The sequence below is a fragment of the Octopus sinensis genome, linkage group LG7, assembly GCF_006345805.1.
Source record: "Octopus sinensis linkage group LG7, ASM634580v1, whole genome shotgun sequence".
In the NCBI taxonomy this organism is placed as follows: Eukaryota; Metazoa; Mollusca; class Cephalopoda; order Octopoda; family Octopodidae; genus Octopus; species Octopus sinensis.
In genome coordinates, this window is record NC_043003.1 from 21,918,773 (window position 1) to 21,933,672 (window position 14,900).

At 35.3% G+C, this 14,900-nt stretch overlaps 1 protein-coding gene across 4 annotated transcripts in view; it reads left to right on the forward strand.

The window, feature by feature from the left end:
- Positions 1–1,651: 1,651 nt before the first annotated feature.
- LOC115213881 (serine-rich adhesin for platelets) overlaps positions 1,652–14,900 on the forward strand; it is a 186,274-nt gene continuing 173,025 nt past the window's right edge. For 3 of the 4 annotated variants that reach the window (XM_036504618.1, XM_036504619.1, XM_029782837.2), the window contains exon 1: positions 1,653–1,981. Coding sequence is in view for 2 of the 4 variants with exons in the window: in XM_029782837.2 (XP_029638697.1) it covers positions 1,907–1,981 (75 nt within the window). In the remaining 2 variants the exon portion in view is untranslated. Of the gene's footprint in view, positions 1,982–14,900 lie in introns of all 4 variants that reach the window. The other variant, XM_029782835.2, reaches the window with a different exon arrangement.

Sequence of the window (14,900 nt, forward strand, 5' to 3'; positions counted from 1 at the left end):
TTTAGTTTTCGAGGCCACATGAAAGCCGAAATGTTTACCTTGTTAAAAACGAAGTTGTTTTCGTAAACTAAAAAAGAAACGGGACATTCTTAATTATGATTTATTTATTACAAATAACCTTATCTAATATTTTTAAATAATTGTTCAACTTCATCATTAGCGAGTCTTCGAAGATGTTTATCCCCACCAGAACCAGGACAAAGTCGAATGCGATGATGAAAGAAGGCCATTATTTAGAAGCCACTGTCTCATTTTCATGTTCTGATAGACTCTCTTCTAATCAACATTCGTTACACTTGGGTAGTTAATGTCCATGCTTTTTCACGTTAATTATGAATATAATAAAATATTTGGCGAATCCTACTGAATTGATACAAATATAGTGGATACTAACTATAACGTCTACGCATTACTGGTTCCTTTTAGAATTGAAACACATTCTGTAAGAATTCCACTCACTTTTCACTAATAAAAAGTATTGAAGATCGAAAGTTTTCGATATTGTAAAGAAATAGTGAACATCAGAGAGTTGGATTGATATTAGGAAGCATCTACTGTGCCTTTCCCATTATTTCAAACGAATCCACCAAACATTTTTGAAACTATATATATATAATTAACATCAGTAAAACATGATTATTAACTAACCAAGTATATCAAATGTTAACAAAAGGGAGTCAAAGAGGTTAAGGGCAAATAAAGGAGGTAATTATTTCACTTCAAATTTACTGCCTTCGTCGCTTTTGATCTGTCCTGGATGTACTGAGGATACAGCTCATCAAAGTACCTCCGAATGATGGATATGAAAATGATTTTTAAATATATCAAGACCATTTATTATTTGTAGTTAATAAATAGCATTTTTTTTTCGCCCAGAAAAACACCTTCCCCTATGACAATGTAAACACTTACTTTCACCCCCCCCCCCGGAAACGAAAAAAAAGCGCCAAATTCTATAACGTCAAAGGTTTGAAGGCCATCATAAATAGGCATATTTTTTTTGTTTACACCGAAGCTTTAACGGAATAAATGATTTTATTTATTTTTTGCTTTAATTCCATAAGGAAGAAGAAATACAACAAATAAACATGGTATATGCTAGAACCCATTATCAAGGAGACACTCCTAATTATGATAATGTTAATAAATCCGATAAAGACAATATCGGTAACAGAAGACAGTTACTATTTTATCAATCTGCTTTCAGGTTGGGCATGAATTTCAAAATAATAAACCACCGAACGAGGGACCTTCTGTGTGGTCACTCGGCTTGCTAGAAATAGCAGCTAAATCTCCATCAAATCACATCCGCTTCAAAAACCAGAACATGACACATTTGATGAGTAAAAATAGGATGGTCACTCATGATAAAATAGCTTTGATCGAAATTTTCTCATTGAAATTAGATCTGGGGCTAAAAACGACAACAATTATAAATCAAAACTGATCTTGTTTCATCCATGTGTTCCGATGTACATTTTCATATAACCATTGTGTAAACCGTTCTTTTTTTCGTGAGCAAAGAATCGAAAATTAATCACTGTGAGATTAACAAAAATATAAGGACAGTACACTTTTCCAACACTTTATTAATTCAATAAAAAAGTTTTGATAGTTAATCTTTTAATTACAACTTCTATATTTATTTCGATCAACTAGATTCTATTGCAACACTTTCAAGTATTCATTTCTGGCTGAAGGCCAAGCTGGTTTGGTTTGCTCGAGTCGAGAACGTGACACGCGCCAGCGAGCATTGCCGAAGCTGTGGCGGAAAGTGCCGAACGCCTTTGCCGGGGACACATAACCTTATTGTCTCAAAATGGCGCTTGCTCTCGATAGTCGCAAGCCATGGAAAGGAGTAATTGTTCGTTAACACACCCCTTAGGGTGATGTTTCGACGACCGCAATGCAAACGGAGAATTCTAGAGATAAGCAATCGAAGAAAAAGAAAAGTCGAACTTGGTCAGAAGCATCCAAAATTGTAAGTTGAAACTACTCTTACCTGTCTCTTCGTCTGTGTAATGATGTATATTATTATTATTATCATGGTTATTATTCGTATCATCGTTATTTTTGTATTACAGCGACTCTAACTTCTTTTGTTCTTTCTGTTTTCTTCTTCGCGAATACATATATTAATAATGATCTATATTAGGTCAACGAATGTGCGTCTACGATACATATATTTATACATACATGTATATATATATGTATATAAGATAAAGGCGACGGGGCGGGGGAAGCTGATGGTGGTCGGTCGGTGTTGTGAAAACCTATGTATTATCTCCCCAGAGACGCCGATCGTAACCTCTGAGTTGGAGCAAATATACCCACATAATCTTTGTCTCACCATCACTCCAGCTCTATCTATCTATATTTATCTATCTATCTACACACACACACGCAAACATACATTTGAATCTTAAGCGGCTTCAGCAACCTTTCTATTACTCTTTATCATCATCTCTTTGTGTGTGAGATTTATATAGATATATATATATATACGCATATTTACACACACACAATATATAACCTATATATGTACATGTATAATATATTTGTAAATACATTTGTGTGTGTATTTATACGCACACTCATATACGTGTCTATCTAAATGTATGTATGGTTTATATATATATATATACACGTTTGTATGTTTATGAATATGAGAGTAGTTAGGTGGGTGATTATATTATGTATATTTTTGTATGTGTATAAGGCTGCAGGTGTGTGTATATATATATATATATATATATATATATATATAATGTGTGTGTGTGTCTAAATCTATGTGTATGTTAGGAACAAACTGAAAGATGGAGTTTTAAACAATGAAAAAGTAGATAAGCAATATTTTAAACTAGAATTTTGTTATCGTTCTGTTATTCTCATCGGTTTTAGCAGTGGAGTGTCATTTGTGTTGTAAATTCTGGTTTTAAAAACCGCTGATCTCCATCGTCATGAAACCGTAGGTACCAGAACGGTATCAAAAATTTCATTCAAACGTTGACGGTACATACATACATATATATATATATATATATATATATAATATATATATATATATATATATATATTGGCAACCTAACCCAACGTCCCTGATTCTTCTATATCTACGCTCCCTTCTGTTTACCTTCTAGGATATGGTATCGTGAGAGCATCTTCTCTCACCTTGTCACCACCATATTTACTTCACATTCTGCTACTTCCCTCTATCCACCTCTATCTACCCTTGTAAAATGTGAGGTAGACATGAATCTTCACTACACTAAACCTGTTCCTGCTTCTTCCATTAACATCTTGCATAGACTGACCACCCCATCTACTATCCTTTGTCTCTCATTTGAGGGCACTCGCTTTAGCTACAAGGTGACAACACTAGCTGTGGTGCCATGAAAACACTCAGGACACTCTGTAAAGAGGTTAGCATTAGGATGGGGACCCAGCCATATAAAACCATGTCAATAAGTATATATATGTGTATATACATATGTATTAGTCTGAATATATATATATAATATATATATATATGTTCATTTAACGTCCGCTTTACATGCTGGCATGGGTTAGACGGTTTGAGTGGAAATGGTAAACTGGAGAGAGCTGCACCAGGTTCCAGTCTGATTTTGGTTTGGTTTCTATGGCTGGATGATCTTCCTGACACCAACACTCTGAGAGTGTAGTGGGTGCTTTTTATGTTACCGGCACTGATACTTTTATGTGTCACTGGCATAGGTGATTTTACATGTGTGTGTGCTGTATGGTTAACAAGTTTGCTTTCCAATTGCACAGTTTTGGGTTCAGTTCCATTGTATGGCACCTTGGGCAAATATCTTATATTGCCTTAGGCTGACCAAATTTTTCTGAGAGGGCTGAAAGAAATTAAGTTGATGTGTCTGTGATAGTAGTGTGTGTATGTGTCACCATCGAGTCATATCTTTCATTTCCAATCTGTGTAAATATGTCTGGCCAAGGAAAAATATTGCTTTCGTTGGAAACACATGAGGATTGGTAACAAGGACATAAGGCTGTAGAAAATCTGCCTCATTGAATTCTGTCTGTGTAATGCAATCATGAGAAAGTGGATGTAAAGACAATGTGTGTGTGTGTGTATATATATATATATACATACACATACACACACAAACACATACGCAGGTAGGTGTATGTATATATATATTGTATGCATATAAATATATGTATATGCATATATGTATGTATACATATATACTTTTCACACTTTTGTGAGCCTAACCATCCAGCCATCCTTGATTCTATTCCTATTTCTTTATCCACTTTGTACCTTAAGGGTATGCTTTGACACCGCTCTACTAAACTTACTTTCTTTCCGGGATGACCATGTGTCTCCTCTACAACAAGGTACCTCTTCCTGATTCTTTGTTATACTTTTAACCTCTTAACATCTGGCACAAAGTCACTTCCTTCAGTACTGCACTCCCCACTCTGTCAAGGGGTTTTGTCTTGAGAGATATTTGGTGACGTTACTTGTTCTGGTGCCACAAAGGTGCACCCTCTATACTCTGTGAATTGGTTGAAAATCGTAAGGGCATTCAACTGTAGAAACCATGCCCAAACAGACATGAGAGTTGAATGCAATCCTCTGGCTCGTCAGATCATGTCAAATTGTCCAGCCCTGCCAGCATACATGTGTGTGTATATATATATACACACACATACATTTATGCATAAGCTTGTCGCTGTTATACAAGTGGCATCCTTTGTTTTTAGTCTTTCATGAAAACATGTCTGGGCAAGGAATAATATTACAAAGCTTGGAAACAGGTGTAGTTTGGTGACAGGAAGGACAGCTAGGTATGGAATATCTGCCTCAACAAATGCCATTTGTCCCATACAAGCAGGGAAAAGTTGATGTTAGAACATTGATAATGATGTATGTGTATGTATACACATTATATTTATTTGTGTATGAGAGTTGCACCCAAAATTAGTGCTAAATCGGTACAAAATGTTTTCCCTTCATAGATTTAGCTTTGATACTTGTACCTCATTCTTTTTCAGTTAGAATTAGTTTAAAATGGTATGACTTGTACACAAGTAAATACAGTATGTATGGATATACATATGTGCAAACAAATGATATGTATGGGTATATGTAAATACAACTATATATATATATATATATATACACTAATACATACAGCTCTGTGTGTGTATATATATATATTCAAGTATGTATATATTTCATATGTGTATTTATATTCCATGCGTATGTAGATGTAAGCATGACCATGTGGTTAACAAGTTAGCTTCACAACTGTGTTTTCTTGTTCAGGCTTTTAGACTGCATCCAGGGCAAATGTCTGCAAACATATCCCTGGCCAACCTATATGTTCTGTGTGATTTTTGTTGACAGAAACTATTGGAATTTCATTGTATATGTATACACACACACACACACACATATAATGTGCATGATTGAATGTGTATGAATGTTACACTTGAGTGAAAGACTGGTTTACATTCCTTGTTGACATTTTGGCCTGTCATGATGACTTTTCAAAGACATGTAGAATAATGAATCCTTTACTTGAAGAACATGTAATGGTTGGCACTAGGAAAAGTATCAAGCCATAAAATCATGCCATAAATAAGTCCCCATCCAACCCATTCTGTTACAGTAAAGCAGATGTCTAAACGGATGAATATAGATATATTTGATATTTATGGATCTATCCTAAATGCACATGTGTGTGTGTGTGTATGGACATATATATTATGTAGTACTTGAAAAGTAGATGCTGCTGTTGAAGCTCTTCATGATAGAGTTTAAAGATAATTTCACATTCATTAGTCTGTGGACACAGTACACTTACACAGACTCAACTTGTTAATCATGAAAGGTCACAGCAATAGACCAATATGTAATGTTAATATGCACACAGATCCAGTAGCACCAACAGAGCACTATTGTCCTCTATGTAGAAGGGTATGCTCATCTACTGCTGAGCTAAAATCCATTTTAAATGGATGCCAAAGGGCAGAGTTACTGTTAGTGTGATTCCTGACCAAATTATGTGCATATTATTTTATTAAAGGCCTAGTGTTGTTATCTGTGGGTCTGTGTAAAAAATATTATCAAACTTGTTACAGGCTTAGGCCTGCAATGAAGTGGTGGTTATGCTTGAAATAGGGTTGATGATTCTTTTCAACTCTAGGCATAAGGCCCAAAATTTTTTGGGAGGGGGCCAGTCCATTACATTGACCCTAGTATGCAACTGGTACTTAATTTATCGACCCTGAAAGAATGAAAAGCAAAGTCGACCTCGGCGGAATTTGAACTCAAGAACGTAAAGACAGACGAAATAAGCATTTTGCCCAGTGTGCTAACGTTTCTGCCAGCTCACCACCTTAACAGGGTTGATGATTGTCATAGGAGTGTGTGTGTACACTACATACATCATCATTTCTATGTCTGCTTTTCTGGTTGTTTTGTCACAAATCAAGTGAATTCCTATACAGATCATACATTGCTTGTGCTTTCCATTATTTCAGGGGATGAGGGGCAGGTATTTTACAGATGGGCACCTTTTCTATTACAAACCAGTTTTAGTGTATTGGATGCATTTATTCTTGACATTAACATTAGATGTGTTGTCTTTATCCCAGCAACACAGTCCACGTTACCCTATGTTATTTCCACTTGTTTTTTTAATTCAGTAACAGAAAGTTTCCTTAGCTCCAGCAAGATAATGTATGATCTGTCTTTGCATTGTTCCCTTAAGTTTCTCTCTTTGTTGCCTACACAAGTGGTATGGATCAGAGAGCCAGAGTGGGAGCATGATAGAAAAGTGAAAGAAAAACTTCAGTGTTAGGAGTGAAAGACAGGTACATGATGATTGCTGGTAAGGAGTTTGATCAGAAACAGCATCAGGTGTATGGGAGGTGACAATATGGTAAGAAGTTGATAGACAAAGGAGTGTTGACAGAGAGAGAGAGAGAGAGATGGATACCAATGTTAAGTGGCAGAAGGGCAATATCATAGAGAATGGGGGTTAGGAATTAAAGTTGGTGGTGACAAGAGATGGGTGTCAATAATTAGTGATAAAGAAGGGAATAGCAATGTATCAAGTCATATGTGCATGCATGTATGTGTGTATATATGTATAAAATACATGCGCATTAGGAGTGTAAGTTACTCTTATGATCTGAATCTCTCCGCTTCCCATTCAAAAAAGAAAAAGATAGTAATCTGGCAATGCATGGAAAAAGCATGTAAAAATAAATATGTTGATGCTCATACACATATATATGCTCACATAGACACTCACTTGTGTGTGTGTATACATATATATAAATTTATAATTAAACAATGGTTCACTTTTGCATTACTAAAAACTTTGCACGCATACTCTTGAGCACACATTTAAAGTACTTCTGATCATTCAGACACATTTCATGAATGTGTTTGTAAGGTTACTTCTTATTGGTCCAAGTATGTTGTGAGGATGAAGTTGCTCTTGGTCCTGCAAAATGCTATGGGAGACTACCTGAGCAAGATATAAGCTGTCACTGAATATACCTGACCAAGATATATTCATTGATAAGGAAGTCTGCTATGTGGCTGAGGAGGTAAGCAATGTCCAGATATGGTGGCAGTTGGCTAACTTTTTTAATTTTCTGTTGAAATGTACTGTAGTCTGTTTCACATCTAGAACTTTTCAGATAAGCAAAGCCTACAGTTATATAATTTATTGGAATATGGATTAACATTGTCAGTAATATTCCAAGTTATTGCTGAGTGGTAATGTCTTTGGTCACTGGATTTCCAGATCAGTTGAGACAGTGAAATGAGTTTCTCTGCTTTTTACATTTAAAGGAATGCAGCTGTTGATTGTGACATAATTTAAAGTACTTAGTTATGATCCCTGTGTAGCTTCTTTGTGTACTATTTACCGATGTTCGGTATATTATCCTTTTGAAGAGACAAGATTCCTTCAGCTGATATGTGAATTGATTTTGACAATTGCAAAATGGTTGATGGTATAGGTGCGTAGATGTATGTTTCCAATTATGAAATTTGATGATGGAAGCAGTGTTATCAAGGCAAGAATAATTAACCTTAATATTGTGTGCATTAAGGAGCTTATGATATTTCTTTCTTGGTGTAAATTGACAAATTACAAAAGAGAAGAAGAAATACTAAGCTATGTTTATAGTGACATCTAAATGATGATAGGGTTTAACCAGATTATTTTCTCCTTAATCTTGTGATTTTGAAGTGATAGTGGGGATTATGTAAACTTGCGTCATACTGAAGCTGCTCTTGGTTAGTTCTTGGAAATTGCTTTACCTGAGAAAAGGTTAGTCACCTATTTATACCAGTTATTAAATTTTTAATTACTACTGAAATGTGGCTTGGACTTTTATGGATCTATTCTATGAGCTCAATTGTCTTGCTATAGTAAATGTGCTTATCTCTTTTGCGATCTAATGTAATATCTAGAAAGTTTAGTATCATTAGTTTTGTATTAATAATTTTATTTAAACTTTGAATATGCCTAAAAGGTGCCCTCTAAAATCATTATCATTTGACATCCACTCAGACAGTAGACCTCATTTTGTTCAAGTGTCTCAGTTTTAGCATAGTTTTTAGGTATTGTACAAAGTATATGGGTGGTTTTTATTTAGCATCAACACTAGAGATGTGATGTAACTTGCAAGACAATCTCTGTGTGTGCATGAAGGTGCATGGCCTGATGGTTGATGTGTTGCACTTAGGATTGCAAGATTGTTGTTTTGATTTCCCGACTGGCTGTATGCTGTTATTGAACAAAACACTTCATTTCAAGTTACTCCAGTCTACTCAGCTGGAAATGGGTAACCCTGCATTGGACTGGTGTTCCATTTGGGGGCAATGTTGGTCTGCTTGCTTGACAAGTCAGCAGTATGGCATTGTTCAAAAGTCACAGCAACGTGAGGAAGTGCATATATATAACCTACATTGACCACACTACTGGCTACTGTTATATACCACTGGTCACAATGCACTTCCTCATAACTATACACACATACATAGATGTAAATATATACATATTAGTCCTGTCAAACATGTCAGCATGAAAAAGTATATGTAAGAATGAAGATGGTGATATGCACATACATATAGACACACACACACACTCTTAGTAAAAAGTTAACCTGTCAGTTTCGATGATAAGTTTTCAATTTGATGAGCTGAAACCTACTCGTTGAATTAATGTGCAAGTGCCTGAGTATTCCACAGACACAGGTAGTCTTAATGTAATTCCTTGGCAGAATCAGCATGACATGGTGTATGACAAGGCCAGAACTTTGAATGCTAGTAGAATCCATCCAATGGGCTTCTACACAGTTTTTGTCTACTGAGTTTTACTCTCAAAAGCTTGGGTTGAACCAAGATACTTGGCCAAGATGCTACACCAAATGTGGGACCTTTTGATGCCCTGCTTCTCATGTTTGGGGAAGACCATCACCATTTAATGTTCACTTTTCCATGCTTGTATGGTTGGATGGAGTTGTTTTGAATGATTAAAAAAGAAAATGAATGCAAGTAATATGTGTGCAGAACATTAGATCCAATAAAGCTTATACACATACACTTTACCTATGTGTATATATATATATACACTTTTACTTGTTCCAGTCATTTCACTGCAGGCATGCTGGAGCACTACCTTTAGTTGAACAATTTGACCCCGGAACTTATCTTTGTCTCTTTTGCTAACACCACTAAGTTATGGCAACGTAAACACACCAACATTGGTTGTCAAGTGATGATGGGGTTGGGTGAGGGTAGAAACACAGACACACAAATACACACACACATATATAATGGGCTTCTTTCAGTTTCCCTCTGGTCGACCTGAGGCTATAGTAGGTGCCACACAGTGAGACTGAATTTGGAACCTTGCGGTTGGGAAGCAAGCTTCTTACCACACAGCCACATCTGCACCTATACATACATACACACACACGCACAAACACATACAGGTGTACAAAAATAGACATATATTTATTATTCTTTAACAAGAATATTATTGACGGTGATTTCGAAGCTTCTGCCAATTATGCCATCATTGGACTGGCCGAAACCTCAAAGTCACTATTGATAATATTCTTGCTTAAGAATAGCAAATTTGTATTCTACAAAAGTATAGGTTAACAAATTGGTTTTATTATAACTGAAAATAAAACAAACATTAACATATATATATATATATATATATATACACACTCACACATAGATATATACATTCTCAATGTTTTAATATTTGATTCTTCATGCTTGAGTCAGATTTCAGTTACTTGTTGCTAACTTATGCCTGTTTCCAAGAAAAGTAATATTTTCTCTTGATCCAGCATGTTTCCCTGGAGAATTGGAAATGAATAGCACCACTTGTATGATGATGACACTCATCTACAACTATTGTGCAATGTCAAGACAAGGAGACCCACACATACACACGCACACATGATGGGATTCTTTCAGTTTCCAAATCCACTCGCAAGGCTTTTGTTGAGCTGGTGCTATAGTAGAAAACACTTGCCCAAGGTATCTGAAAGTGGGATTGAAACTGAAACCATGTAGTTGGGAAGTGGACTTTTTATCACACAGCCAAGCTTGCTTGATGGGACTGGGGTCATCCCGGGTTGGTGGTCCCAAAGACATCATTATGTGTAGCGCTGACCAAGTCCATCAGTGCTCTCCATTACTAATGGTGTGTGTGTTTATAAACACATGCACATACGAGGAGCATTGAGCCACAGAAACTATGCTAAAGTAGACATTGGATCTCGTCAGATCCTGTCAAATCGTCCAGTCCATGGAAGAATAGAAGACAAACATTAAAACATGAAATGATGACCACTAGTCTACGCTACATATATATATATATATATATATATATATATATATATATATATAATATATATATATATATATATATCATCATCATCGTTTAACGTCCGTTTTCCACGCTAATAAAGCTAACAATGAATTTGGAAACTGAAAGAATCCCATCGTGTATGTGTGGGTTTCCTTGTCTTGATATTGCACAATAGTTGTAGATGAGTGTCATCATCATACAAGCTATCAAACTTTCTGTTGTATAAATGCAACCTAGTCACTGATAACAATCATGCAGTTGTAGTGAAACTGTGTCAGGTTGCAGTTCTGCAACAGAATGTTGACACCTATTGAATGTAAATTTAAAGGGAATTTCAGTTTTGTGTGTGGTTGATTCTCTTTTAATACATTGAATCAACATACTAGAGAAGTACATCTTTGAAATATATATCATCATTGTCATCATTTGACGCCCATTCTCCATGCTAGCATGGGTTGGATGGTTCCACAGGAACTGGTAGGTCAGAAGATTCCACCAATCCCTGCTGCCTACTTTGGCATGGTTTCTAATGTTGGATGCTCTTCCTAACATGCACTTATGCTTACATGTGTCTTAATTTTTTATTTGTGTGTATGTGTGTGTGTGTATCTATCTTTATACACACACGTACACTGTGTAATGGTGTTAGGACAGGCATCCAGTTGTGGAAACCATGCCAAAGCAGACATTTGAACTTGGTATAGCGAGGAAATGACTCCATGTCAAGATCAGCTGGTTCTCATTCATGTTGTCCATCATGCTTAGAATAGCAGCTTTCAACAAGTCCTTGATATTGTGGGGGCTGTCACTTAATCTCACTCTCTCTCTTGAGGATGTCCAAGATATACTATCTGAGCATTTTGAATTGGGAATTCTAGAAGACTCCTTTGAAAATTCTTGGTCAGCCACTCTTGGGTTGTGGAGGTTATATGAGAGGGAACTGAGTCCTGGTGGTATATATATAGCCTTCTTGTCCCACCTTTTCAATCCAAAACTTGACCACCATGTAAAGCAGCTCTATATAAGCAATGCCATTAATCATGAAGCTCTCCAGGAAGGAATCAGGCAGTATGACATGGTCTGCATAGTGCAGGATTATTAGACATGATGGCATCTAAATGTACAATTTAATGATACCTTTTCGCCATCTGGCCCTGGATGATGTTTTTCTCATTTGCAGTACATCCAGAGCATAAATGGATTTCTTTGACTGCTTGAGTTTGTTTGCACAATTTTCTCTGGGCTTTCCGTATATGAACTGCTTTGTCCTTAACATGTAAAACTTCATGTCTCTCTGCATCATATGTCTTGTAGAAATCTTTGTAATCTTGAGCTGCTCATTAATAACTCTTTTCAACTAGATGGAGTTATCCTTGATGATGTTCTAGAATTGCTGTCTTTATGGCGTCTAACTACTGAAAGTATGTCTTTCTTATGACCATGGGTGACATATAGCCGCTATATCCCCCTAGCTCTTTCGTGATATTGAATATAGAGGAACGAACTGGCTATGTTCCAGAAACTAGTGATCTCTATGTAACCGTGGCTGGTTGCTAGATACAGGAGTATGACATGCGCTTTTCATTTGCCATGTCAGATAGGAATCTTGCCTTATGATGTCAATTACATTAGGTCATCATCGTCCACTTTTGGCCTGCTCAGCTTGTGTTCTATTATGAATGGCACACGATATATATATATGTGTGTGTGTATGTACATGTATGTTAATGGATGGATATGTGTGTGTATATCTATAAATGAATGTATGTAACTTGTATATATCGGTAACGTTTCTTTTAAACATCTTAGACTTAAAAGAGGGTTGTTTTCTCTCTTGTTAGGGATTTCATTAACTTAGCAAAACGCTTGCATCACTCACCATCACTGGATTATGATGATATTCAATAATCCTCCATTAGTGGATGATATAATTAAACATTATTATTATTCATAATAATAATGATTTCTTTATTAACCACAAGGGTTTCGTATACTACAGAACCAGTTTTCTAAGCATTAGGCTTTCAATATATTCTGTATACCGTCATTGTGTATTGAAGTTCGTATTTTCGTTACAACCAATAGAAAGTACTAAGAAAAGTGAAGGCACACATTTCCAACGAAGGTACTTGTAGTAGAAGTAGTGAATACACATACAATACACGTACGCAACTATAAACAACATTGTATATTTGAATTAATATGCCTTGTACGCGTGTACTCGCACACAAACGTATATATGAATTACACACACATTCATAAATTACATGTATATGTATGTATAAATTATATTTATTATAGGCCTGAAATTATATGTATTTAATATATAGTTGACAACATATAATATATAGTTGACTATATATATATATATATTTGATTATATATATATATATATATATATATATATATTTGGCTCTTTCTTTCTCTCTCTTTATATATATATATATATATATATGTATTTGTCTATATATATATATATATATATATATATTATATATATATATATATATATATTGAAAGGGAGAGATTGGTTGTGGGTATGTATATAGACAACCGGCTTTAGTGTGTGTGTATATATAAATATGTATATAATGCATGCCCATGGTATGATGTCCATAATCTTTTTACCTCTACGACCCAGGAGGCATAATCGTTGTGTTATGAGTCAGTCTGACGGACGAAAGACGTGTGGGATTGAGCTGAGAATATAGACATTATCTTCATCAGCATTCGCGCGTGTGTGTGTGTATTTGTGTGTGTACACGTATACATACGACTGATACCTGCACATATTACACAGCTCGTGTATTCACTGACACACATACATACTCTTTCATATTTCACACCCCCAACTTATATATATATATATAGCAGCTGAAATGTTGCGTGTGTATGTATGTATGTATATGTGATTTACTCAGGGTATGACGCATCGAATTTATTGGTCGTGGTGGTGGTGGAAGGCGGGAGGTCGTGACAACCATGCATTTCACTAGGACTGGTTGATAGCGAGTCTAACCAGGAATTGAAAACAGATCACGATACTCCTTGCCGACAATAATTCCACCAAATATATATTAGCACAAATATTTGGTTATAATGTTCCAGCACGCTTATATACATCCCTGTGTGTGTGTGTGTATTTATGTATATGATATGCATATATATATATTTTTAACCATGTATTATAAGCATAAGCGTCACATGAGAACAATCTTGTTACGCCGACACAACTGCCCACGTTACGCATACACCTTTACATACGCATGTCTCTCATCACTATGAAATATATACATGAATATATACATCTATATACATGTGTCAATATTTATGTATACATGTATGTAGAGATATATAAATATGTGTGTGTATATAAACTGGAACAAACGAATACAATGCACGAATGTCGTTTAATATTTAACCGAAAGAAACAACAATACGTCAGATATGAATTTTTAATAAGGTTTCTTGTGTATAAAACATGTAACTGTATATAAAAGAAATATTTATCTTTCAAGGCCCCTACTGTGTTTGACATGTACCGTACCCTAAGAATGCTCATTTTAGGAATTACGTACATGCAGCGGTTTCTTGTTTCGTCGCCTCGAACAAGAATCTGATTGAATCACTCACAAGACTGGATCACGCTATACTATCCTTGTTAAACACAATTTTATATATATATATATGTGTATGTATATATGTATGTGTATGTATATATGTATGTGTGTGTATGTATGTATATATGTATGTGTATGTATGTATGTATGTATGTATGTATGTATGTATGTATGTATGTATATAAGTATGTATGTATATATATATATGTATGTGTATATATATATGTATCTATGTATGTGTATATATATATGCGTATGTATCTATGTATGTGTATATATATATATGTATATATATGTATAGTGTATGTATGTATATGTATAGTGTATGCATGTATAGTGTATGTATGTATATATATATGTATAGTGTATGTAT